This window comes from Diceros bicornis, chromosome 12 (assembly GCF_020826845.1).
Source record: "Diceros bicornis minor isolate mBicDic1 chromosome 12, mDicBic1.mat.cur, whole genome shotgun sequence".
In the NCBI taxonomy this organism is placed as follows: Eukaryota; Metazoa; Chordata; class Mammalia; order Perissodactyla; family Rhinocerotidae; genus Diceros; species Diceros bicornis.
This window is the reverse complement of record NC_080751.1, coordinates 64,660,543-64,685,747: the sequence shown is the minus strand read 5'-3', so window position 1 is coordinate 64,685,747 and position 25,205 is coordinate 64,660,543. Positions and strand designations below refer to the sequence as shown.

The following is a 25,205-nucleotide window of genomic DNA, read 5'->3' as shown; positions in this document are numbered from 1 at the left end:
CACAGACATTGTCAGATACATGTCACAGAAGAATGAGTGTCGGCTGTGCAGAGAACGGGTTAGAGGAGGGAGCGAGTAAAGGCTGAGTGATCTTCTAAGAAGAGATAATGAGGCTTGGAGTAAATAAAGCAAATGAACTAGGGAGAAGTTGATAGATTTTGAGAGCCCTTTAGGAAGGATATTTGTTAGATCTTAGTGATCAGCTGGAAGAGTGAGGGTAAAGAAGAACAAAGAGTCATTCCCACGAATTTGGCTTGAATCTAAAAACATTGCAAAAATAAAAACTCGAGGTGATACCTGGGCCTTTCCAAAACTACTTTCTGCCCATCTTAGGTGATATTCAGAAGACACGGGACAAAGAAAAATGCTTTTTCAGCTACCTAGCAACTTTATTTTTAGAATGAACATATTATCTTTGATAACCAGAGTTCTAGAGACAAAGTTTAACCAACAAGTAGGGCTTATAGATTCCAGGATAAACGGCCCTGGACTGTTAGAGCAACACTCCCAGATTGCTATCCAAGGTGCTGAATTGGTTTGTCTAGTTTTTGGAAACTGCTTCTGTTGCCCTTCTGCCTCTGCCTCAAGCTCAGCTCTCTGACGGAGTAGCAGCCTTGTCCCAGACAGAGCAAGGTTTCACCTGACTAGCATTGCTAGGACTAGCTGACTCTGACTTTTGATCAAGATAACAGCCTGATTTCTCAGCTGGACTCTTGGCAGATCAGCTGCAGGCTGCAAGCTCACTGTGTCCACAGAGGTTAAAAATATCCTGACAGGTAGGTAAATATTTTGTCCAGGAATAAAATTGACCAGCCAAGGGAGAAGATAATTTGTTACTGTGGATGGCTTTGAGCTATAGAAATTAATTGTCAGGGTTTCATTTCAGCACACTCAGGTTTAAGGACCCTGAAGTTTCCCCTTTGCAGGCAGCTTCTATTGGCCACTGGCCTATGTTGAGCTCAGCCCTGTAAGGGACACATTTTCTGCCTTCAGAATCTTAAAATATAGTGGAAAAAACAAAACACATAATTTAAAGTAGTGGGCAGTAGCCTAAATTTAGCATCAAATAAATTAAATGCATTAGAGACCAAGAAGAGACAGGATTAGCGTGGATTGGGGTAGTTATGGAAAGCTTCATGGAGGAGGTGGAGTATGCCCTGGGCCTTGATGTACTGGTAGATTCCAGGCAGACAGCAAGGAAGACGTTGTGCATTAATGACAGCATCACGGGAGTGGAAATGCCCATGGCACATTTTGGAGATGGTAAATACTCACCTGATTCAACCAAGAGTTCCCTATTCTTCCATCCTCCCCACCCATATTCACATGTCACACCACCACCTTTATACCACTCCCCACAGTGATTGCATTATTTCTTTCACACAAAAGGAAGAAAAATCCTTTCAAACATATTGACACTTGGAAGAAAATAATTTTATAGCCTCCCCCAAGTATTCTTGATATTTTCTAGAGACATGCTTCTTCAAGGTATAAGGAGCCTTGTAAAACTACTAGTCCTCAAGTCACAACATTGAAGACTTTAGCTCCTGGGTGGCTTAGGAATGACTAATGAATATAGCTCCTGACTTGAAACAAAGCTTGTCATGGTGCAAACAAAGACGATTTAAAAATGAAGAGAAAGTGCAGGCAGAGAGGAGGAGGAATCTGGAAATACGCTATTTGATAGGAAAAATTGGAAGATTTCACAGAGAAAAGACTTGCTTAAGTGAGTTTACAAGAACTTTCAACATAAAAGACTCATTCTAAACTAAATTCTGGGGCTTAATTAAAGCCCTACTATCACAATTTCAAAGGGTATTTTGATGGAGGTATTTTGTAGAAGGTATTTTCAGAACATCCATCTCTAACAATTTCAGGATTTCTAGACTTTGTGTAAAAGAAAACAGGAAAGAGAAGAGCTAGAATAGTAAAAATACAGTCCCAGGAACTTAATGTGACCAGGGAAGAAAAGCTCCCTTCTATGGAGTTTGACTATTGAGCTTAAGCAGACCAAATGGCCAAGACCTCTCATTATTGGCTATGTAAGAGGTACCATACAGGCGTGATCAGCAGGGTCTTTTTTTACTAGTAGAGATCAGGATTTTGGCACTGGATAGATTAATGTACTTAATGAATATTATTAATTAAATAAATTAGTCGATGTTATTTAGTATTATTTAATTAGTCACTTAATTTGTGATGACTAAATATACTACAGATCTTTAAAACAGTAAATGCCTGGAAATTCTATCTACTCATTGATAACCCAAAGCATGAAATCAGGTGTAATACAGATTGTAGATATTCGCCAGGTTTCATGAATGTGGCCAGCTGAACTCCTTATCCCCATCTTTCCAAGAGAACCCTGATTAATAATCGACTTTCTGGCTGGTATGAAGTGTCTTCAATTCCTCACTGGCTGTATTCCTTTTGACAATCACACGTACACTCTACTCATTTTTTCCTGTTTTTTGACTCTCAACACTCATTTAATTAGGCTCTCTCTCTCTCTGTCTCTCTCAAGGTACCTTTCCTCCTCTCCTTCCAGCTTTTGTCCACTTACAATTTATCCCTGTGTCAATTTACAGAAAATTTCCAATTTCTATTCATTTCTCTTTGTCTTTTGTATAGGGCATCATGGAAGGTCTTTCTTAGGGACTCTGACCCATTGAGAACACACACAATTGGGTCTCATGTAATCAGCTTAGAAGTTGCAGGCATTAAAAGTAATGTTCTAGAACAGTTTCAATGTTCAACAGTTAAGAGAATTGCTCTAGTGCTTAAGTTGCCTGAAAAATGTACTTACATGGAATAGCTTATTTGCTGATTTTGCCAAATCTATAAAGTGCTACTGCACTCAAAGAAAGATTGAAAGAGCCTTTATTAGGGTTTCTTAACCTCCTTGGACAAGTAGATCTCTCATGTACTTCTCGATTACAATTGTCTCTCTGTTTATTTTATGCCTTTTTATAATGAAAGGTCTCTGCTGAAATGAGTAAGATATAGCTGGTACCAAGAGCAGTACATTTTGAGTATTTCATGTTGTATATGAAGAAACTGAGGCATAGGGAGGTGAAGGACAGATGGTGTTGTTTCCTAGTTCCCAAAACAGATGTTTGGCAAATGTCTATGTTTACCGTGTATTTATGATTATGTGCTTATCACCCATTCAACCTTGAACATCACATAAAATAGCAGTGTATTTTTAAATATATGTACCAAACTTTAATTTTCATTTCACACCCAAAACTTCTGTACAAAAAGAGGCAAAGCAGGCAAAAAAATTACAATAACTTTAGCAAACAACATGTGACAACTTTAAAACAGCTTTGTGTATGCAACAGCCTTTATAGATGTAGTGGGGAAACTGGGCCTCTAAAGTTTTTGTCTTTTAAGATAAAATTCCCATATTTATTATTAACATCTAGAAAAATTCATAGCTGTCTAGGATACAAGATGGAATGAAAAGTCTCTGGATTCTACTGGACAATTGGATCCCAAGATTGAGTAGGCTTCATTTTTCTTTGAAGGAAGCATGAAATTATTTTTATTTAAATGCGATGATGTATCAAAAACTTCAGTTGACCATTAATACCTTGACATAATGGTGATGACTAGGAGCAAATGTTGATGAAGCATGATACTAACTAATAGTTAAAAGATAGTATCCAAGACTTTCTTTCTTTGTGGTTGTCAATTAATATTCTAGCCCTAACGGGTCACCACAATTCAAAACATTCTTTGCCACTTTTTTTTTTTATTACTAATTCCTCGTGGCACATGAAAGCTTTCTGAGAACAATGTGATAATGTCAAAATAACAGTGCATCTGAGAAATGTGATTTTCACCTTGTTGCTAGCCCAAAAATAAATATCTGAGTAAAGGAAAACAGAGTTTGCTTGAAAACTATGAGACACCAAATATGAAATATAGTTAACATTGACATGGACACTGTCGCTAGCACTTTCCCCTAAACCACCCACAGGTCTTGGACACATGTGCATGCAGCACAAAAAAACATGATTGTTCAAGGGCTCCTGATGCCTGGAGGACAAGCTGTTAAAAGAATTTGTCTCCCACAATAGTTCTGGAGTGGACCCAAGATCCATGACCTGTTTGTGATCACAGACATTCAATTAACTTGTCCTCCTGATAATCTCGGGCAACAGTTCAGGCCCTGGGCCTTTGAGAATCCACGTACTGGTGAGTCTTGGCTTTGAGACAAGATGGCCTGGCTAAATTAGGGCAGGCCTGCAGCCCCTCCTCTATGTTTGGTCCCATTTTATAGAAAGTCTAAGGAAAAATTATAAATATGCTCAACTACTTACTCTGCAAGTCCTTTCCTCTCCCCAAGACTTAATCTCCTCACCTGATACAGGAGGAAAATGGACCCAATGATGATAAACATTGAGTGCCTCTATATTTCTGGTCTTGACAGTTGTTGCCCAAGGATAATATGTGGCTGCCAAATAGAAGAACATTTCTTAAGCTGAATATTTAATGAATTTGTTGCCTAACTATTACCCCATTTTCTGGCTTCCTCTGGGATTGTAGAATCCCTGAGTTTGAAAAGGTCTTGAAGGCCGTCGAGTGCATTTCTGTTCTGATGAGAGAAGCCCGATCCAAGTAGCTGTACTTGTTCACCTTGAAAAGCTCTAAGGAAAGGGGTCTTTCCTCTCTCTGTTGACTAACATTTAGATACAGTCCAAGGAATCTCTTCTGCCACTCAACTGGACTTCTTTGTTAAAAATAAAATAAAATGAAATTATGTCTCCCTTTTCCTTGGAGGACTCAAGGGAATGCCAGCTGGCCACTAAAGTCCAGAAAGCAATGGTGTGACAGCTCATTCCTTGGGACATTGTGAATGACGCCAAACCCTGATGCACCCAGACCCAACTTCTGGAATTATCATTCACTGGGAAACTCTTCCTTTCTATCAGAAATACATAAGTAATTTTGAAGGCCAGACTGAGGATTTATTTAAAAATGTCCAGTCTCATCCCATAGTATGTATGTATAGGCCACGTGGTGAAAAGGAAAGAGCATGGAGTCAGGAGTGAGGCATCCTGGGTTCTAGTCCTACATGCGGGTGATCCTCTTTGACTTCATCCTCTGTCTCATTTTCCATTGGAAAGCAGAATAGAAGATTTCCAAGATTCCATTCTAAGCTCTGATCCGCAGGCAGAACGACTCTAGGTCTTGTCATATTGTTAATTATCAAGACAAGGTGGGGTGATGCTTACTGGACTTTACTTACTAAGGAAGAATGTCAGAGTCAGTCATTTTAATGGCTCATAGCCTTGTAGGGCTCCTGGAGATTGTCTGTTTTAATTGTCCATTTTATATATGAGGAAGGTGAGACACAAAGAGCTTAAGTGAATCTCCTAAGATCACACTGTAAATCACTGATAGGGCTAGGACTAAATCTAGGCACTCAGACCAGAGCTTTACACATTGCAACAAGCAGTGGGGTTGGAGAGGAGCTGCATTTTAAATACCAGGTAATCAGAAAATGTAGACATTCCCCCCTCCAAATTCTCCCAGTTTTCTGGTAACTCATGAAGTAGCCTAGACCTCTGTTACCACATGAATGGTCCACACAGGACAAGGCTCCAATTAGGAGGGGCTGTGTGCCCAGCACTCCACAAACAACTGGAATGTCAGCAAATTTATCCACAAGTTCAAAGCCAGAGCTCCATTCCCCTGTCCCTGTGGACAGAGGGTTGAAGCAGAGAGCTGACTCTCCTGTTGCCTGCGTGCCCTTCCTCCCAACCTGTCCCCCACTTCCGAGACAATCACCTTCATCAGCCCAGCTACCACAGCATATCCATCTATTCTTGCTGCTCTCTCATGAACTGAGTCAAACACAGCTGATTTTCCTCTTGCAAAATTGAAAGGGAACTTTAGAGGGATATAAATCCAGACAGAAAGGGAATATGCTGATGAATAAAATATGTGCAAAAGTTGCACGTGTGGTTTGCAGTCTGAGGAAAGAGAGGGGGCGTGCTGAAGTCAAAACACTTCGGTTTGAGTCTCCACATGCATTCTTCCTTTCTTGGATTCCTCTCTCCCTCTATCAGGATAACAGTTGTGTTTCTTGCAGCTGAGTAGACACAGGAAATCAAATACTTCGTGTTTCTATAACTATACTTCCCAGAGAGATTACACATCTAGAATTAAAACACTACCACAAACTATTAGGAATTTCTGATTGTTACAGGTATAATTAAAGGACTCCAGTAGCAAAGATCAAGGTCTCCAAATGCTGCCTTTGGAGAAGGGGATTTTGTTTTAGACACCAAAGGTAAGGCTCTCAAGTCAATTTATGCTCTGCTGGGTTGAGTCAGTCAGGATACAAATGAAGGTCCATATATTTCAGTGACAAGAAGGAAACGGTTATGTAAATACACAAGTATTAACATCAATCTGTATTAAATTATGTAAACATATACATCTTCTGAGGTCAGTACATAGATCCTCTTCTTTGAGCAGAGTTTTACTGAAGCATCGCTCTAATCTGTTTGGAAGTCGATTCATCATTCAAGTGCTTTGTAGTGAACCTGGATGGAGAGAAAATGATAGAGTTCAGTGTGCAAACAGTACTCAAAGCTCTGATGACTCACCAGCCCATCTTTACCTTGGGAGACACAGTTGATATTTATAAATCAAACTCCGGCTTGGTTCTTTAGACAAAGAACCACACTTCAATGCCCAGAGTATTCTCAGACAGATTTAATATTTGATTCTTCCTTCCAAAGGAATTTTGTCTTCTGGTTATTAAACAAGTAGATCTTTTATCTAATCAAATAATTACACAGAGGACATATAAGCCATCTCATTTTCCAGGAGATAGACTTCACAAGATTGAGTGCAGAATCTTGGCCATTTATGCTACCCCTGCTGAGCCACAGATTTCAAAATACGGATTTGCATAGCAACATTACCCAAAACTTAAACATTTATGGTTTTCTACTTTTGTGGCAACGCTTATCCTCACTGCCACCACAAGGGGGCACAAGGACAGGTAAACAAACCAGGAAAAGTGATGCACTCTGCAGCCTCACATTAAACTGGTGTAGAAAGTTTACGAAAAGGAAGGAAAGGAGAATTAACAGGTAACAAAATCTTGCCCACGCCCTAGGCACTCCATGTAAGTTTACATTTCACTCACGCTAACTCTTTGCAGGACGGATTATTGCCTCCATTTTACAGATAAGAAAACTGAGATTCAGAGAAGTTAAATGACCCATTCCAGATCAGAAATATGACAATGCATGATTTGTGAACAATTTCTGATTTCTGATTTGGACCCAGGTCTACATGCTTCAAAAGCCTGTGCTCTTTCACTTCATCCCAGTGCCTACAGGAGACACAAATGCCAACACTCAGATGGGACTCACAGCCTACCACAGTGCCCTGCTCTCAAAGTCTTGTTTCATTGAATCAAGCTGGAAAGTTCAAGAAATCCAGAAGCTAGTCTTACTGAGTATGGAAAGCTAGACTTTTGTGAAGTGGGCACCAATGGAGAAAACCTTAGTTTACCCACAGAATCTGGAAGGCTCCTATATTAATGCTACATCTGTTCTGAAGAATGATGACTTAGCAGCTCCACAAAGCAGTATCAACCTCGGTGTCTTGTTTATTCATTCCGTGTGCATCTCAGTGGCTTCATTTATTAAATGGGGATAATAGATCAGCCTTACCTCTCTGAGTCGGGATGATTAAATGAGACAGTGTGACTGGGAGTGGAGAATAAAACAGAAGTGTTGCACAGAGGTAGAGGATTACTGGTCCATTCCACTTATACTTATTGAACACCTACTGCATGCACAACGTTGAGTGGAACTGAGGGAAATCAAAGATAAATAAGACAGCAGGGACCATAAACCTTCCAGATTGCAATCCAGTACTGGAATGATTTACAGAGTAATATGATTCAACAAACTGATATAAATTTGTCACAGCAAAAAATAAGAATCCTTCCCTGAAGTGGCTTAAGCACATGTATCCTTGGGAGAGAGGGTACTGGGCGTTACTTGGTATCAGTGAGGGGCTGTAACAAGCACAGGTGGCCAAATACTTGGCATCCAGACAGTGTGGAGCAGGGTTCTCAATTCTGGCAGCTGCACATGTGAACACCCAGGGAGCCTTAGAACAATCAAACGCAGAACGGATGTGTGAGCCCCACCCCAGAGATTCTAATTCATTTGGTCTGGGCTGGAGCCTGGGTATTATTGCTTTCAAAAGCTACCCACATTAATTCTCATGTGCAGCCAGGTTTGGAACACCAGTGAAGGGGGAAGTGAGACCTGGGAAGCTGCTTCTTCTGACAAGTCCCCACTACCCACAAAGCAGCATGGCCAGGAGTTAGGCCCATGACCTGCGGGGTCGCAGAGACCGGGGTTTAGGTCTTAGCTTGGCCATCTGCTATGTGACTTTTGACAAGTTATTTGACTTCTCTAAATCTCAGTTTCTTCCATCTATACAAAAGGAATGATAAAAATGGTGCCGACCTCAACAAGTTGTTGGGAAGATTAAACGTGTTAAGACATGCAAGAGGTTAATCCTGGGGCTCTAGCCCTCAGTCCCTAACAGCATCTAAACTTGCAATCGATATGAAGGGTTGACTGCCCACGGGAGTCTACCCCAGGACTGAGGCTCACCTGAGGGCATTCAGCAGCCCCTCCACGCTGTCCGGGGCCTGTTCCTTCAAAACTTTTATACAGCCTTTCATCTAGGAGGAAAAAGTACAACATTTTGTTAATATCCTAGAAATTCTGTCCATAATAATATCTGTCCATAACAACATCTGTCCATAACAATATCACACTATTTCTGCCCACAGAAATCAAACACAGAAATGATCAACAGACTTTCCTACCCCTTCTGGCCAGTGGGTTGCTCCTCTGGGCTTCTAGAAGGTTCTGTATCAGTTTTCATACTATACTGCATTTGAACATTTCACATGTCTGGCATTTGGGGACAAAGACTTGAGGCTTTGATCTTCTCGTCTTGGACTCCAGAGCCAAGTGTGGGGCTTTCCCTCCAGTCAGTGCTCAGCTGAGATTGACTAAATAAATTACAAACCCCATCATTTTGTGCCATCCTTCTTCCCAGAATGCTTTTCCTCCTTCAGCTGTTTGACTGACAAACTCTTAACAATTTCTTTTAGGACTCAGCTGAAGATCACCAACACCGGGAAGCCTCTCCTGACCTCATTAGCTTCACCAGGTAGAAGTAACCACCACCTCTTTGTATTCCCAAATTCCACTGGCATTTTTTTTTTTAAACATTTTTTTTTTAAATTTTATTTATTTTTTTCCCCCAAAGCCCCAGTAGATAGTTGTATGTCATAGATGCACATCCTTCTCGTTGCTGTACGTGGGACATGGCCTCAGCATGGCCGGAGAAGCGGTGCGTCGGCGCGCGCCCGGGATCCGAACCCGGGCCGCCAGCAGCCAAGCGTGCGCACCTAACCGCTAAGCCACAGGGCCGGCCCTCCACTGGCATTTAACAGAGAACCCTGGAGATTTTAGTGCCCAGATTAATTTGTCTCCCTCACTAGACCAGGAGAGCACTGGTGAAGGACAGTGGTTAGGAATGTGAACCACATGCAGGCAACTTGGCTGGATTTCATCCATGCATGCTTGTTTAGCATCTTCATGAACCTAGGCAAGTTTCTTAGCTTTTTGTGTCCTTGGAATATAATTTATTCATAATTTGGGAAGTGCATGAAAGCTAAATTTATATAGATCACATTATATTATGCATATCCTGGAATGTTTTTTTTTCCACTAAAAGAAGAATTTTTCTGCAAAGAATACAATCATTCATTTTAAACTCAGATATTCATGCACTGTATTAGATTTGAGTATACTAACGGCCTCTTTTATAATGGTCATTTATAAATATTTTCTGTGGGTATAATTTTGGTATGTTGAAAGTTTTTTCTTAAAGGCCTGATAACCCTGATAGATTGATGGAGGCAGCCGGAACACAGGTTGAGAATCATTTGGGGCTCATGTAGAGGCTCATGAAGAAGGAATGTCGTGGTCAATCAGAGATGTCTGTCACGGGTGCAGGATGGGATCAAGCCTAGGCATGCAGAGATTTGGTCCTTCTCCCAGCAAAGCTCATAGTCCAGTGGGAGAAGAGAGACAAATGGCTCATTATTATAGTGTGGTATGTGTTCTTGTAAAAAATGCCACAGGAGCAGTGGGAACATAGATGAGAAATGGGACGGAAGAGCAGCGGGTACTCTTTGGGAATTTCCAGTTCTATTTCAGGCTGATTAAAGTCTTGGGTGTGAATAACAAGATGCGGTCAGGGATGTGGTCAAAGCCAGATCTGCTATAGGTTTAATAGCATGTTAGGCGGTTGGGGGGCTTTACCTGTAGAAAACACACTTGATAGATGTTAAACAATTAAGCAACGTGGTTAATATGGAAAGGGATCAGGGGAAGCAAGACTGGAGGTAGGAGGACCAGTGAGAGCCCTGAGGCTGTGGCGTGTGGGAGAGCAGTGGGCATGGAGAAGCAGGCAGAGACGGGAGGATTAATCTGAGGTCCAGTCCATAGGACGTGGTGACTGATAAGATATGGGGGTAAAGAAGAGGGAAGAAGACAATTCCTGGGTTCTGAGGGAGAATTCCAGGTTTCTGGCTTAGAGGCTGGACTGGAGGAAGGTGAAATACCTAGGACAGGAACCCAGGAGGAAGAACAGGTTTGTGGGGAAGGATTGCCTTTGACTTGAGGCCGGCCATGTTTCAGGTGTCCAGAGGAGGCGTGGTCTGGAATTCTGGGTGAGGTTTGGGCTAGGGGCCGGGGCTAAGGAGTTATTCCTTATTGAATCATTCCATACAATTCTAAGGAAATCAGTTGAAAATGCCATCTCACTCCAGGCTGCCTTTCCTGGCACCCGAGAATAGCCTATATTCTCTAAATGATGCATAACCGCTCGCTTGGGCATTGGTGACCCTACTCTGATGATTCCCTCTGCCTGGAGTACTTTTCCTTCTCTCTGTCCATTTGGTAAAATCCTACCTCTTCTTCAAGGTCCAGCTCAAACATCACTCTGTCTCTGCCTCTAAGCAGAATGAGTTTCTCCCTCATCTGGGTTTCTAGAGCTCACTGCACGTCTATTTTGCACTCCAGGGCACGTTCTTTATAAGTGCATAAAACAGTACCGATTTCAGGATATCGCAAGTGAATATTTGTTTTTTCACGGTTGATGCTGATGCCCTAAGGATTTATAAACCTAGTGCATGTAACGGCTGGCTTACAAGCAGACTGATATCTGGAAAAAGACCCTTTATGTCATCAAAGAAAAAGGCCCATCAAACACGTGTTGTGTTTGGTAAACCCGAAACATTCTTAGAGACGCATGCAAACTTCAATATGAACAAACTTTTCTTAGTGAGACCTATATGAACAAATAGACTTCATCAAGACTGTGTGTGGTTAGATTTAACATTATATAATATTTATGACCTCAACAGAAAGACTCAGTAAATGACAAACAAGGACAAGCTTTTGAAAGGTTAGGGCTACAAGACATAATTGTATCCAGTGTATTTTTAATTGTTGACTCTGTGACAAGTTAAGAGATGGCTATGGTAAATTAGAATGTCCTATGAGTACCAAGTAATAAACCTTATCCATATTCAAATGATATTCATAGAGTTATTAATAGAGTTTTTAACACTCAATCTATAGTATAAAAATGTTAAAATCTCACAAAGAATATAGTAAAAATATTTATTGGTATGAAAAAATTTCCATAATATACTGTTATGCAAATTAAATTGTTTAAAAATAGCAATTATAGCAGGGTGCTAATTTAAGTACATACACACACATACACACAAATATCTATATAAAAAGAAGGGATATATATATATATATATGCTGACATATTGACAGTGGTCATCTGTCTATGGTGAGGTTATTGCAGATACATTTAATTTTCTGTATTTTTATTTCCTGTATTTTCCAAAATTTTTTATACTAAATATTTATTTTCTCAGTAAACAGAAATATTTACATTAAAAATAATGAAGACTCTATGAAGAACCATGACTAGCTGTGCTAGGAAGCCAGAACCTCAAAATGAGTAATCCAAGTTGCATTTTTAATTGATAAATCTTCTTACATTCTTCAGACTCATGGGCCCTCAGGGCATGTAGACTTTCTGTCTGCACAGTACTAGAGCATCAAAGATGCTGTTCTGGGAAGATGAATGAGCATAGAGTGTGCCGCCCAAACTTCACCATGTCAGAATAAGTTAGGACCAAGAGGTCCTATTTTGAACTTAAAAGGCTTTAAATTTATAGTTAACAAGACAAGAAATAACAAGTGTTGGAGAGGATGTGGAAAAAAGGGAATTCTCATACACTGCTGCTGGGAAAACAGTATGGAGATTCCTCAAAATATTAAGAATAGAACTACCATATGATTCAGCTTTTCCACTGCTGGGTATTCATCCAAAGAATATGAAAACATGAATGCATAAAGATATATGCACCCCTATGTTCACTGCAGCATTATTCATAATAGCCAAGACTTGGAAACAACATAAGTGCCTATCAATGGATAAAGAAGAGGTGGTATATATACACAACGGAATACTACTCAGCTATAAAAAAGATGAAATCTTGCCATTTGCAACAACATGGATGGACCTTGAGGGCATTACGCTAAGTGAAATAAGTCAGATGGAGAAAGTCAAATACCACTCATAAGTAGAGGATAAAACAACAACAACAACAACAAACAAACACATAGATACAGAGATTAGATTGATAGTTACCGGAGGGAAAGTGGGGAGCAAGGCAGGTGAAAGGGGTGACAGGGCACACATGTATAGTGACGGATGGTAATTAGTCTTTGGGAGGTGAACATGATGTAGGCTACACAGAAATTGAAATATAATGATGTACACTTGAAATTTATATAATGTTATAAACCACTGTTACATCAATAAAAATAAATAAATAAACAATGAAAAAAAAGGCTTTAAATTAATACGTGGGATACACTATTGGGTGACGCTGCAGGCAAAGGCTGGATTGAGAGGAGGTGTGCTTTATCTCATAATTAGCAGGAAATCACTTGTACCCCAAAATCATTTGTTTTCCAATTATATTCTTCATTCAGCAAAAACTCTACAGAGCATGTATTGAATGCCATGTTCTATGTCCTGAGTACAGCACGAGACAGTACAGTGCTAGCAGACATGAGGTGTATAGATCATGGTCTCTGGCCTTGTCAACAAACTCGGAGTTTGTGAGGGAGTTAGGAAATCCAAAATGGTAAGTGCTCTGGGGACCAGAAGAGAAGGAAGGCTCTGATCCATGCAGGGCACAGGAGATGTGCTCCTAGATGAGGTGACATTTGAGGAGCATCTTAAAGGAATCCACCCATCAGAGAAGACGGAGGGCACTATGGGCAGGGAAAGGGGATCGAGCATATTCCAGTGACAACAAAAGCCAGAGGAGGCAGGTGGAGCAACTAGCAGGGGTGGTAGGAGAAGAAGATGAAATGTCATTTGGGATTTGACCATGGCGTCTTGTGACCCAGTATCTCCCAACGCTTTTCACATTAAGACACATATAACATACAAAAATATATATATGTACATGGGATGCTGGATAAACCGAAGGGGCAGCTTGCAACTAAATGACTGCTGACCTGCTCAGCTCTACAGGCTGAGGGGATCAGCATCTCCGTGTAACTGCTATGCTTTTGAGGTTGGATGTTTTGTTGGACGCATGTGAAAAAGATTGGACTTCTTGCTGTGAGGAGAGCTGCCATGATGGGGCTTGCCTTGGAGAGATCACACTTAGTGGGGGATGGAGGAGAGAGAGAGAAGGAAGCAAGGTCCGTCTGGCAACATTCACGAGCTCTTATTTGGAAAGCACATTTCGTAACTATTCTTACATCGATCTTGGATGTCTTGCAGAAAGCTCCCATAGGGTGGACGTGGTCGTAGAGGATGATGACCCCCACCATCACCCTCATGCAGAACATCAGTGTTTCTTCACTCGTAAATCTACTCCTGTACTCCCTGCAAGAGAGAAGACATGGCAGTGGCATTACTTCCTTGCCAGAGCACATTTGTTTCTGGCTCCACAACTGGCTACTTTAGACTCCTCCAATGCCCTCTTGAGAACAATCCCAGACCTGCAACAACCAAGTTAATATGCTCTTAAAGAAACCCATGATGATAATTCTCCTTGAATCTATACAACCAGCAATTCAGTGTGAAAATAAGGTAAATTAGAGGGCAGTAAATTCTTTTCTCTTCTGCTCTTCAATGGGCCAGCTCATCACGTACATCACTCCCCCATCCATCAATCTTGAATATTTTATAGCAGGCCTCTCTGGCTGTCCAAGATTATAGAGAATAATGGCTTCATTATGGAGAAAAAGAATCAGGCTCATTTCTACAAGAGCAGCTATCATGTCTCCAGTCAAAGTAACTTCCTTTGTTAAGACACAGGCTGCAGACTGAATTAGATTGGCAAAGATACCTAAAAGAAATTATATACCATTCACTGGGCTGAGAGTATTTGTGGAGTTTCAATTTTTTTCACTTACCTTGACAGGGTCCCCGATGATTTCGATAATTCAGGGCAATTCTAGAGGCATTCTTAACATCCATTTCATTATGAATTGGCCCCTCAATGAAGATTACTACTATTTGTGTCTTGGAATAAATCTTAGCTTTGGTATAAGCGAAATATTTGAAATTAACGTCATCTTACATTTGAACAGAGCACCAAATTTTCTCAGGCACTCTTGGCAACTTCAGCCCTCCCAAACACTCTGCAAAGTAGATGGCATTATGGGAACTTCATCAGATGAGGAAATCAAAGGCCAAGGCAGGTCAGACCACCTGTCTACGGGCACAGAAGGGGCTACAGACATACAGGGAACCCTGACTTCTGAGTGTGGATTTCCTCATTGCCATGCTACCTCATCCTTAACAACCTCAACCATTTTTTAAATCTAGCAACTAGTACAAAGAAACTGCTGAGAGAGAGAGAAATCTCCATTATCACTCTTGCAACGGCCTTACCACTTCTACTCTTGGTTCTAAGTCTTCTCCCAAATCTTTTCTCCAATATATTTATAATAATACCCAGTCTTTTAGCCCAATCCTCCATTTGGTCCTTCCACATCTTCTACAGCATCTTTGATTTGAGTCTTGGTTCTGCCATCTAACAAGCTATGCAACTTTTGGGAAGGTTAACCAGTCTAACCTTTGGGACCCCAGCTTCTCAGCTATAAAATAGGGATAACTACATCTATCACCCAGAGTTCTTTATGAAACTAATTCAGTTAATATACTTGTAAATTTTAATGTCCTGACCCAAATGTTAGATGTCATAATTGTCATTGTCATCATCATCCTCATCATCATATTAACAGTCATCATCATTATCATCCTCATATTAACAGACCCCATCTAGGTGAACTCTAGACCATGAATACACCTCTGATTTAACTTACGGAGTTTCCAGCATGACTTTACAAACACTTGTCATCGTACTGAGGCAGTCTGTCGTGTTCTCTATTGGCAGGGTTTTGTTCTAAATGGGAGACACAAATGTATGTTAGCCCTGCCAGCAGCTTTTACGTGCAACTAAGAAAAAAGCACCTTGTTGTTCAACTTCACTTACTTCGGAGACAAAGTGCATTGTGGCATTGCTAAGGGTTTTCAGCATTGGCGTGGCTTCTGCATAGAAGAGGGACATTCGATTGGCCATCTCATTATTGACTTCATTCTCAATGTCTAGCTGATGAAAATAAGAAGAGAAGATGCAATTGATAAAGAGATGGTCAAAATCCCAAAACTTTGGAAATTGAATTACAGACAAAGACTCTGATCATCTCCCTGTGCCCTCCCTGATGCAGAAATCAAAAGAGACATGGAGGATGGCGTATAGACCCAGAAGACCCAGGGACTCACATGCATGTTGTTGATGCGATTGCGACTTATTGTCCTTCTGTAGTAGCTGAAGTCATTCTGAATAGCTGGGTTCCTCATCTGAAATTCAGAAGAGAAGAAAGGTCACTTCCTAGCATCAGACGGAGGATATGCATTAGGAGCCTAGACACTAGATTTTGTAAATACCAGACTTCTCTTTGTTACACAAGAGTCAAAGCAACTTCTAATTAAAAATAAGTATTCAGAGCTTCATTATTTTAAAATATGCCCTGTTTTTCTGTAGGCTAGATTTCAGGCAAAGTATATTTGTTCTCAATGAGGAACAGACTACTTGAAAAGGTTTTCTCTTATTGCATGTTAGCAGATTTTGAATTTCCAAGTACAAACCACCATCTTAAATCACTTTTACCACAAGGAACACAAATTGTCACTACAATATTGTCTCTGTAGGGAAGGGGCTATGTCTTACTCATCTCTCTATTACCCTCTCCCCCCACAGCATTAGCAGAGTACATATACACAGTAGGTAGCCAGTTCAAGTTTGTTAAATTGTCACAGCGTATGTGGCCTAACCTTCAGCTCATCGAATCGAAGGGTAAAATGTAGAATTTCTGCAAACTCCTTTGCCAGGGCTTGCTCCCGCTCCAGGTGCTGGGTGGGCGTGTAGGGTGGACAGGTCAGAGATTCTAATAAACTCTGAAGAGCTTTTTCTGAAAGTTAAAGGGATAAATATATATTTAAGGTGGCCTATAGAGATCCTTCAAAAAGCACAATTCTTAGACCCAGTTGACATTCTCAGAGAGAACCTGCTTGGCTCTTTCTTCTCTATGTCTTTCCCCATAACTGTGTGAGATGTGTTGCATATGGATAAGGAGAGAAGAAGCCCCTCAAGTCCAAACAAGCTACCTCCACTGCAGAAGACCCCCATGGCCACACAGTTTTGGAAATGTCTCTCAAAGCTCAGCGGGACCCTCACATGTTCGGTAGTCTCAATTCCCTAACATTGTTAGAAAACTACAAATACACGTTTTTGGATCATGTGCTTCAAGATCCAGGATGAGATAAGACAGCTGTGGATACGTGGGTTAGCTAACCTGTCTTGCAGGGAAAGACTTCTGGTCCCATTCCAATTCTTCTCTGCATCTACACTCTAATCTAATCCTAGGAATATTCTTCTGCGAACCCACTGCTATATCTACCTCCATTATCGTCCTTGAAACAGTCTCTACTCCCTCTTGCCTGTTTCTAAATGTTCTCTCCAGTTTTTCCTTTGATATATTTCTAACAGCACTGAGTCATTTAACAAACCCTCTATAGCAGGGGTTGGCAAACTATGGCCCACAGACCAAATATGGCCCACTGTCAATTTTTGCAAACAAATTTTTATTAAAACATAGCCACACTCATTCCTTTATGTATTGACTAAGGCTACTATTGTGCTACAATGGCAGACTTGAGTAGTTGCAACAAAGACAGGATGGCCCGCAAGCCTAAATATTTATTATCTGGCTCTTTACAGAAAAGTTTGCCAGCATCTGCTCTATAATCCTTAAATGTCTTTTACACCATCTTTAAAAGGGCATCTCTAGCCTTTTCCATCTATGGGAATGGGCTGTCTTCTGAGGCAGCTAGTTCTACCTTGGCCTGCTCTGTCAGACAGATCTTTTTCCTTCTGTCGAGCTGAAACTTAGCTCCTTAGGATTTCAGTTCATTGGATTTAGACATACACTTTGAGGAAACAGAGAAGTCAATCTCTGTTCAACTTGAGAGTCTTCAGAAGATCCCTCTTCTTGAACAATTGGTTCAACTCATTCAACTACTCCCTTTGGGTCTTGGCTTCAAATTTTCTCAACACTATGGTTATTATTCTGAAAAGTATTTCAATTTCTCTTAAAATGTGGCATTCACTTATGGCAAAAGTAGAGTAGAACATGACTACCCCCTTTCTCATTCTAGATATATTATATTAACTAATGAAACCTCAGCTAGCTTTACTGTTGGAAGGAGCAGTTATATCACAATGGTGGACACCCTGAGCCTACTGTCAACCCGACTTGACTTTACTCTTCCTTCTACAAAGCCACCTGTACCTGTACAGGGTTTTTTTTTTGTTTTTGTGTTTATTTTGCTAAAGCTTAAGGGCAGACACTATGTTTGCTTTTCTTGTATTTTACTATATTAAATTCATCACATGACTATAGCCAACCAAGTTATTTTTGGGTTAGCAGGTCACCTGTGTCTTCCAACTTCTCTCTCTCTGAGAAACATGCTCAGAACACAGTAAAACTGTTGAGAGTCAGACTTAGCTGAGAACAAGACCAAAGGGACATCCACCATTAGAGATACCTTAAACGTGCCAATAACTTCAGGAGGAGAGACTTTGAGATAGATTGAAAGAAATGAAAATATTAGGTGGTGTTGTCCATGGATGCCTCTTATAAGACACACTGGATGGATGTAGGACATTTTCCAATGCACTGAACTCTTCTTCCTACTTTCCCAAATGCTATAATGGAACTTCATACACGGGACATGAAAACTGTAAACACACACTCACCTAGCCTTATGGAAAACTCATAAAATCTCTTTAGCCTCACGACCAGAGGACACACTGCATTCCAAGCTTTTTCTTGAAGCTGAATGTCATTGGGATTTTGAATTGCCTACAAAAACATGATAGAACTGCTTAAAAAAATAAGCTGCACGTTAAAACGCCATAAGATTGAGAAAGGATTTTACTTAAAAAAAAATACAATTCCTGATGTACTTTGCTAATGCGTACTTCCTAAATTGACATCAGTTCATCGGACTCTCCTTCAAGATCCTCAATTAGAATGGAGATTTTAGTACTTGAATATAGTGCAAATGACTCTACAATTAGATCCCATGTCATCTTACTTGTTTGTCTTCTCTTAAATGCAAAAAAAAAATACATATCTAATTGGAAGCAATTCAGCCCTCCTCCATCACCATTTGATTCTTCTAAAGCAGAGCTAGTGCTCATTATGAAGGGCAGATTCTGTAGATATTTTCTTTTCTCTATAATATGTCCTACATTCTTGCCAGTCTGTGATGTTACCTAAATCACCTAAATTAATGGTGACCCCTCAGTACAAAAACAACCTTTCCGTAGACTATTACTTTCTTAGAAATGCTGTTTTGCCTGGGTTTCAGCAGCTTGAGGATTTTGATGTTAATGGTGTTTTTGCAGAAGGATGACCAGCAGTGGCAGTAGCCTGTGTGCATATGCGCATGTGCGTATGTGTTGATACTTCCACAAAACTAGATTATTTCAAACAAAAGGAGTGTGAAGCTTGCCTTTAAAGCATTATGAAGTCTCAAAGCCACAGTGACAGTTGTGTTTTTTTGTTTTGGTGTTGTTTTACAGTTTTCCATGTATTTATTTTTTCAATCTCTTAAGTCATTTCAAGACGGCAGACCTGCAGGCTACTTAAAGCAAGATAGTTTATGGCTGTTATTTGTGATACTGGTGGAACCTGCCAAAAGTATTACAAAATGTTGGAAAGTTCATGTAAACCCAGATCTCATGACTTATATTTCAACTGTTGTTCATAGACTTTATATGTACTTTTCCCTTAAATGAAGTTATATACTGACAAATTATTGTTTAAACGTGAGTCCTGTGATATCAAATATGTCTGAGAAGAGAATGGCTAATGTTTTACATAGTCTACAGCACTGTGTGCTCAGATTAATGTACTAGAATAAAAGTGGTCATTCATATATTTTTTTAAGGACACATTACCCTCCTTGTTCTTCCTACTACGTTAGGAAATAACGTTAGGGCTATTACTTAATCTTGCTGTGTGTGTGCATGTGTGGGTTTCCCTTCTCCTCCAAGGGTGTTGTCAGCTCAGTATTATCATTGACATACGTCTCGGATCTCTGGCCCCGCGCCCTTGTAAGCCTGCAGGTCTGCGAGGATGCTCTCGGAATCCTGGAGCACGGCGCTGATCTGGTTCCATATTTCCCTCTCTCCTTCTGTGGGCTGGGCATCTAAGCAGAGGGGAAACCAAAAGACACAGAGGGTGTGTGTTCACGAACAGCTTGGGAAGAGGATCAGCATTCAGTTCTACCTGCTAGAGAACCCTATTTTGCTCCTGCAGGTTTGGTATTTATCCTTTAACATAATAAGCTACTAGGAAGTGAAAACTAATACAACTTTTGCCCATTATTCAATTCAAATAGTCACCAATCTTCCTGCACACATTAAACCAAACATGTTGGAATCATTGTAGGCACTCCTTTACTTATTTGTGTAAAACACATTTTTTGCACACGTACTATGTGCCAAGTTGATGCACTGGGTGATAGAAGAAATAAACATTGTCTTTTTGAGTCCACTTTTAATAGCAGAAGCTATTGAATATTTCTGTTATGATTGAAAATCTGTGAATCTGAGTATAGAAAAACCATCTCCCTTATATTTCCATATTCAAAAAAGCTTAAAATATTGGATAATTAACTTCACAGCCATGACAGAGATGTATCTTTCTGGAACACAACGATATATAGAAAGCGAACTCAAGAAGTGCAAGGAGTCCATTTTAAAAACACCTGTACTGTTCATCTTGGGTCTTGACTGGGAATGTTACCCACAAAAATAAGTGACACATTCAAGCTTACATAAATGAAGAATGTATTCTAACCATCACAGAAGCATCCCCTTAGCTCCTCAGTGAATTCCCACCTGATTATATTCCTATAGCCAATGTTGTTGTTCCCAGCAGCATTTCGGGGAAGTTGGTGGGTGGAAGTTGAGTGGTGGTAGGGACTGGGCTTTATTTATCTCACAATACCTATACTACAGGCTAACTTGCCCAGGCTAGTAAGGAAGTTAGTCTCCATCTAAAACAAAGGCACCGCTAATGGAGAAAGGGAGTAGATATCACCTCCCAAAAATCTGTTTTCAAAAATCCAAGTCCAAAGGCACTGAATTCTCTCAGCAGACCTCACTAATGAAAGGGTAGGACAGAGTGATGCCTGGTCTAACACTCCTCAGATCAAATTCCAGTTTTGACTAATGTTGGTAGGAGCACAAAGGATTGATCCTGTGAGAAGCAGTAATTCACTAGTGTTACTCTGGGGTATGAAAGACAGAATTCACAAGATAGGTGATAACTAAGTGACGTATTGACCATGCTGCCAGGGCCTTCAGAGAGACTGAGCATCAGAGCAGGGATTGGGCCAGACTTCACTGCTCCTGCTTCAGTGGCCATCTGCTGGGCCTACACCAATCCAACTCAAGAGCCTTGAGAAGTGATGCCCATGGAGACTTTATACCATTTTACTTCCCACTCCTGCTAACACCTAAGCAATTAGTGGCGTTACCTGGGAAATGAAGGGTAAAATTCATCAGTGTATGGTAATTCTCTTTAGAAAAAAAATTATAGGCCCTCATAGATCATCCAGAAATTTTGTAAACTATACCTTCTAGGAATGAGATGGATTTCAACTAAGGAATGATGAGGGACTAAGATTTATGTGCACCAGGGTTCAGAGAAGGAAAGGATGAGTGTTGTCTGGGAGGAGTGGAAATCACTTAATGTAGGGACAGGACTTGAGCTGGGCAGATGGAAGGCTGAAGGGAGTGCATCCATGAAGGGTGTGAAAAGGGCTTGGCAGCTGGTGAAGGCAAGCCTGGGCCTGGAGGAGGAAAGAGACCTGCCAGGTTAGAGGACGGAATCTAGCCTGGGAAGCAAAAGGGGAAAAAGAAACGCGTTACTCCATCCTTTTCTATGCTTCCACTGTTTCCCACAAACACTTGCTAAGTTTTCTCAGGTACGATGTTATTAACAATATTAACCACTTTATATTTTATCTTTTCCTGCTTTTTCAAACTTTTCTGAAAGTGATATGGGTGTCTTAAATAGAAACCTAAAAACCCACGAGCTAGGCAGCCCGTAATTGAAAAAAGCATTTCAGTGGAACAGAACTCCAGGGTAATGCTGGAAATTTCCAAGTAAGAAGAAAGTCAGGGAAGAGAATAGATGACAAAAACACAAAGTAAGGTCCTAGAAAACAAATAAAAATCAAAAACTCATTCACTCAAATCCCTTCCCCTTTTGATGAATGTACTGAAAAATCACAAACTAAACAAAGAGAATTTTCTAGAGAGAGAGAGATATTTGAAGAGGAGGAAAAGAAAAGGAGCCTGTGACCAAGATTCTGAGGGGTAAGTCTATTTGAATATAGTATAAAGTAATATCTGAAGAAGAAGACACCAGAAAAGGAAGCCTTCTAACCTTGACTGTCACATGGCTCCAACATAGCAAGTCACCACTTGATAAGTTTTAGACAAAACAGAATTACAGCTAAGTAGGCCAGAAGAGGAGTGCTGGAAAAACAAAAGCAAAAAACCCATCCTTTTGATGATTGCTTAAACACAAAAGGAGAAAGATTTTAAAGTCAGTTTTTAAAAATAGAGTTCTTTCTTAAGTGCTTCAAAAATAAGACAATTTCTGATAGAATGGCCTAAAAGTAATTCTGGCTACAGAGAGGGGAGCGTCTCTTTCCCTCCCAGGTGAAGTGACACTTTCGGATACAAATCAACACTGACATTTACGTGACCAGAGAGTTGGACGAGTAATGTGGGGGTGGTGTCACTTCTCTCCCAGAGGCGGTCGAGTTGGGGGGCTGTGGTGAATACCTTCCATCACACTGTACCTCTCTCCTGGAAACTGGAATGATCTGTGAAACAGGACCCTCAGTCCCTAGCCTCCCTCTCTGGGAAAATGTTTCTTTTGGCAGATATCCTAGTGTCCTATGTGAAATGCTTCTCATGTGGCTCCACGTAGCAGGGGTGGGTGGGACAAATTCAATCCGTCCTTCCTTCTTTCAGCCCGACTTAGAAATGTGTTGCCTCATTTTCTTCCATAATTTGTTAGTCTTATTACATACTCTATTTTTTCCTCCTTCTCCTGTCATGGAACTGAAGTCACCTCTTCTTCCAGCTAATGATTAAACCTTTGGCGCCAACAGCACGGTCTCTGCCTTCTGGGCCAGGGAGCTGTGAGATTCTCGGGAGACTCAAATCACTGGTGGCATCAACTTCCAAGGTAGAGAGTGCTGCACGGGAGAAGCCCTCATCTGTTTCTCTTTTCAAATGGGAAAAGGACTGTGTAACCCTAAGTAACATTTGGCATTGGCCCATACCCCTACGGAAGTTCATGATTTATCCTACTTTGACCCCTCAGCTAAATGATCAGATAGTCAGGACTAATTAATGAGAATCTGATCCATTAGACTGTGGGACTCTGGCCCTGTTTGTTTCACTTGACATTCTATCTCCAAGACCTAGCACAGTTCTTAGCACATAGCAGCTGCTCAAGAAAAATCTGCTGAATCAACAGCTGAGTGAATGACTTAAATATACTTCTCACACTGTGTTTTGTGATAGTTTTTCTGCTTGTCTTTGAATTCTGAAATCTTTGGAGACAGGGTGTGTATTCTGTCCTCAGTGCCCCCATATGCCTTACCCATTGGAGGCAGTCAATAAATACGTCACGAATCAATGAATAAATGAAGAAACTGACCTGGTGGTGGAGAATGTGAGTGTTGGGAAGCAGCAAAAGAAATGAAGCTCCTATCACTTCTAGATCCTCTCCTCTGTCTCTTCTCCCCACATGGCTTTTATACTGACATCTCTTACCATTCAGATATATGCATTTGCCCACAATCAAATTGGCTAGTCACACCTTCACTAACACTTGTTTAAATCATCCATCATTTATCTATGGCCTCAATGTCTCCTCAATGTGGTTTACACACTAATAGGATATTTGTTGAGTGAAAAATTGCACTTATATTTATTCTCCTGATCCTAAAGCTGTTATTTTGCTTTCTGGAATATCCTTTAAGAGGCTTTGGGGTCCATACTTTTGGCATTCTCCGTATTCAGATTCAGTTGGTAATCAAGTTTTTAAAATTTATTGTGTCTTCAGACGTCAAAGAGAGACATCTTGAAAAAGACCTTGAAGAATTAATGATTGAAAAGGTTACTATATTTAACCTATAAGCAATCTCCTAAAGCATTTGCTGAGTGAACAGAAACTCTGAATTATGGGTTTTGTTTTTCTATTTTTAACACAAAGATTGAACTGCAGTCAAAGATACACACACACAGGCATACCAATAATATTACTTATGGAAATGGGTCCTTACCTCTACTAGCAGCCACAGAATTCTTCTAAGAATCTCATTCTAAACCAATCATCACCAATTATTTCATCAAAATTGAGAAGAATGGTTACATAAAGCTGGTCTGTTTCTGTCTAATAATGAAGCTCTTAAAAAAAAATCCCTGTGATTTACACAGGCAATTTCAGAAACCAATACTTCTAGAAGCCCTGGAACAAACCTATGGAGGCCATTCCCCGGGTGATGATTTAAACCCTGTTCTGGACTTGCTATTGTGGAAAGTATGAAAATGTATCATGTGCACTGTGACCTTGAATACATGCAACTGTTGTCAAGAATTCACTGAATTCCAAGTGCCTAGAATTTTTGATGGAAAAAATTCCCTCTTATCAATTAAGATAGTTAAACAGTATTCATTTTTTTTTACAGATAATCTATTTATCCTCCTTTGGCTCAATTTGCTAGTGACAGTGGATATTCACTGTCAGCATGTTGGTGTCACGGGGTCAGGTGGAGGTTTCACTGTGGAGGACTATGGTATTTACCGAAAGCAGAAAGCTTGGCATTCCACGCTGGGGATAGAGAGGAAGGTGGCTATGTGCTTTGTTGTTAGGAAGGAACATCTTGGGTGAACATACCCCAGGGCACAACTACAAGGCTCAAACCAGAGGAGGGCTGTCCAATCAAAGTGTTCTTATCTTTGTAAATCAGCCAAGGACACACTCTGTCTTCACAAGCACCACGAACACACATACCTTCTCCTAACAACCTATTCAGTACTGTATGGAAAATCTGACAGAGAATCAAACAAATTAACCACAGATAATGTGAGTAGAAGACACAATTTATTTGGAGCTGTCTTTGTCTTTGAAGGAAGCCCCAGCATTTCGTCAATAGGATATATCGCTATCTCTGCACCCCACCAGCTTTTGTAAAAACACTGAAGAAAGGTACAGCAAAAAGGATGTGCCAAAGCCATAAATAAATCTATAGCTCTTCTTTCCCACCCACTTCCTCCCTTCTCCACCCCCTCCCCTTCAGGATAAACTCTAAGCAACATAAATATCTATTATTAACATTTGGGGATGTAACAT

General features: G+C 40.5%; 1 protein-coding gene across 3 annotated transcripts in view; it reads right to left on the bottom strand.

The window, feature by feature from the left end:
* Positions 1-3,200: 3,200 nt before the first annotated feature.
* CYRIA (CYFIP related Rac1 interactor A) overlaps positions 3,201-25,205 on the bottom strand; it is a 104,644-nt gene continuing 82,639 nt past the window's right edge. For all 3 annotated transcript variants that reach the window (XM_058551759.1, XM_058551758.1, XM_058551756.1), the window contains 9 exons: positions 19,847-19,968; positions 18,509-18,614; positions 16,525-16,661; positions 15,973-16,050; positions 15,683-15,799; positions 15,513-15,592; positions 13,938-14,064; positions 8,664-8,734; positions 3,201-6,560 (listed from right to left, as the gene is read on the bottom strand). In XM_058551759.1, the coding sequence (XP_058407742.1) occupies positions 6,497-6,560; positions 8,664-8,734; positions 13,938-14,064; positions 15,513-15,592; positions 15,683-15,799; positions 15,973-16,050; positions 16,525-16,661; positions 18,509-18,614; positions 19,847-19,968 (902 nt within the window). In that variant the 3' untranslated portion in view covers positions 3,201-6,496. The remainder of the gene's footprint in view (positions 6,561-8,663; positions 8,735-13,937; positions 14,065-15,512; positions 15,593-15,682; positions 15,800-15,972; positions 16,051-16,524; positions 16,662-18,508; positions 18,615-19,846; positions 19,969-25,205) is intronic.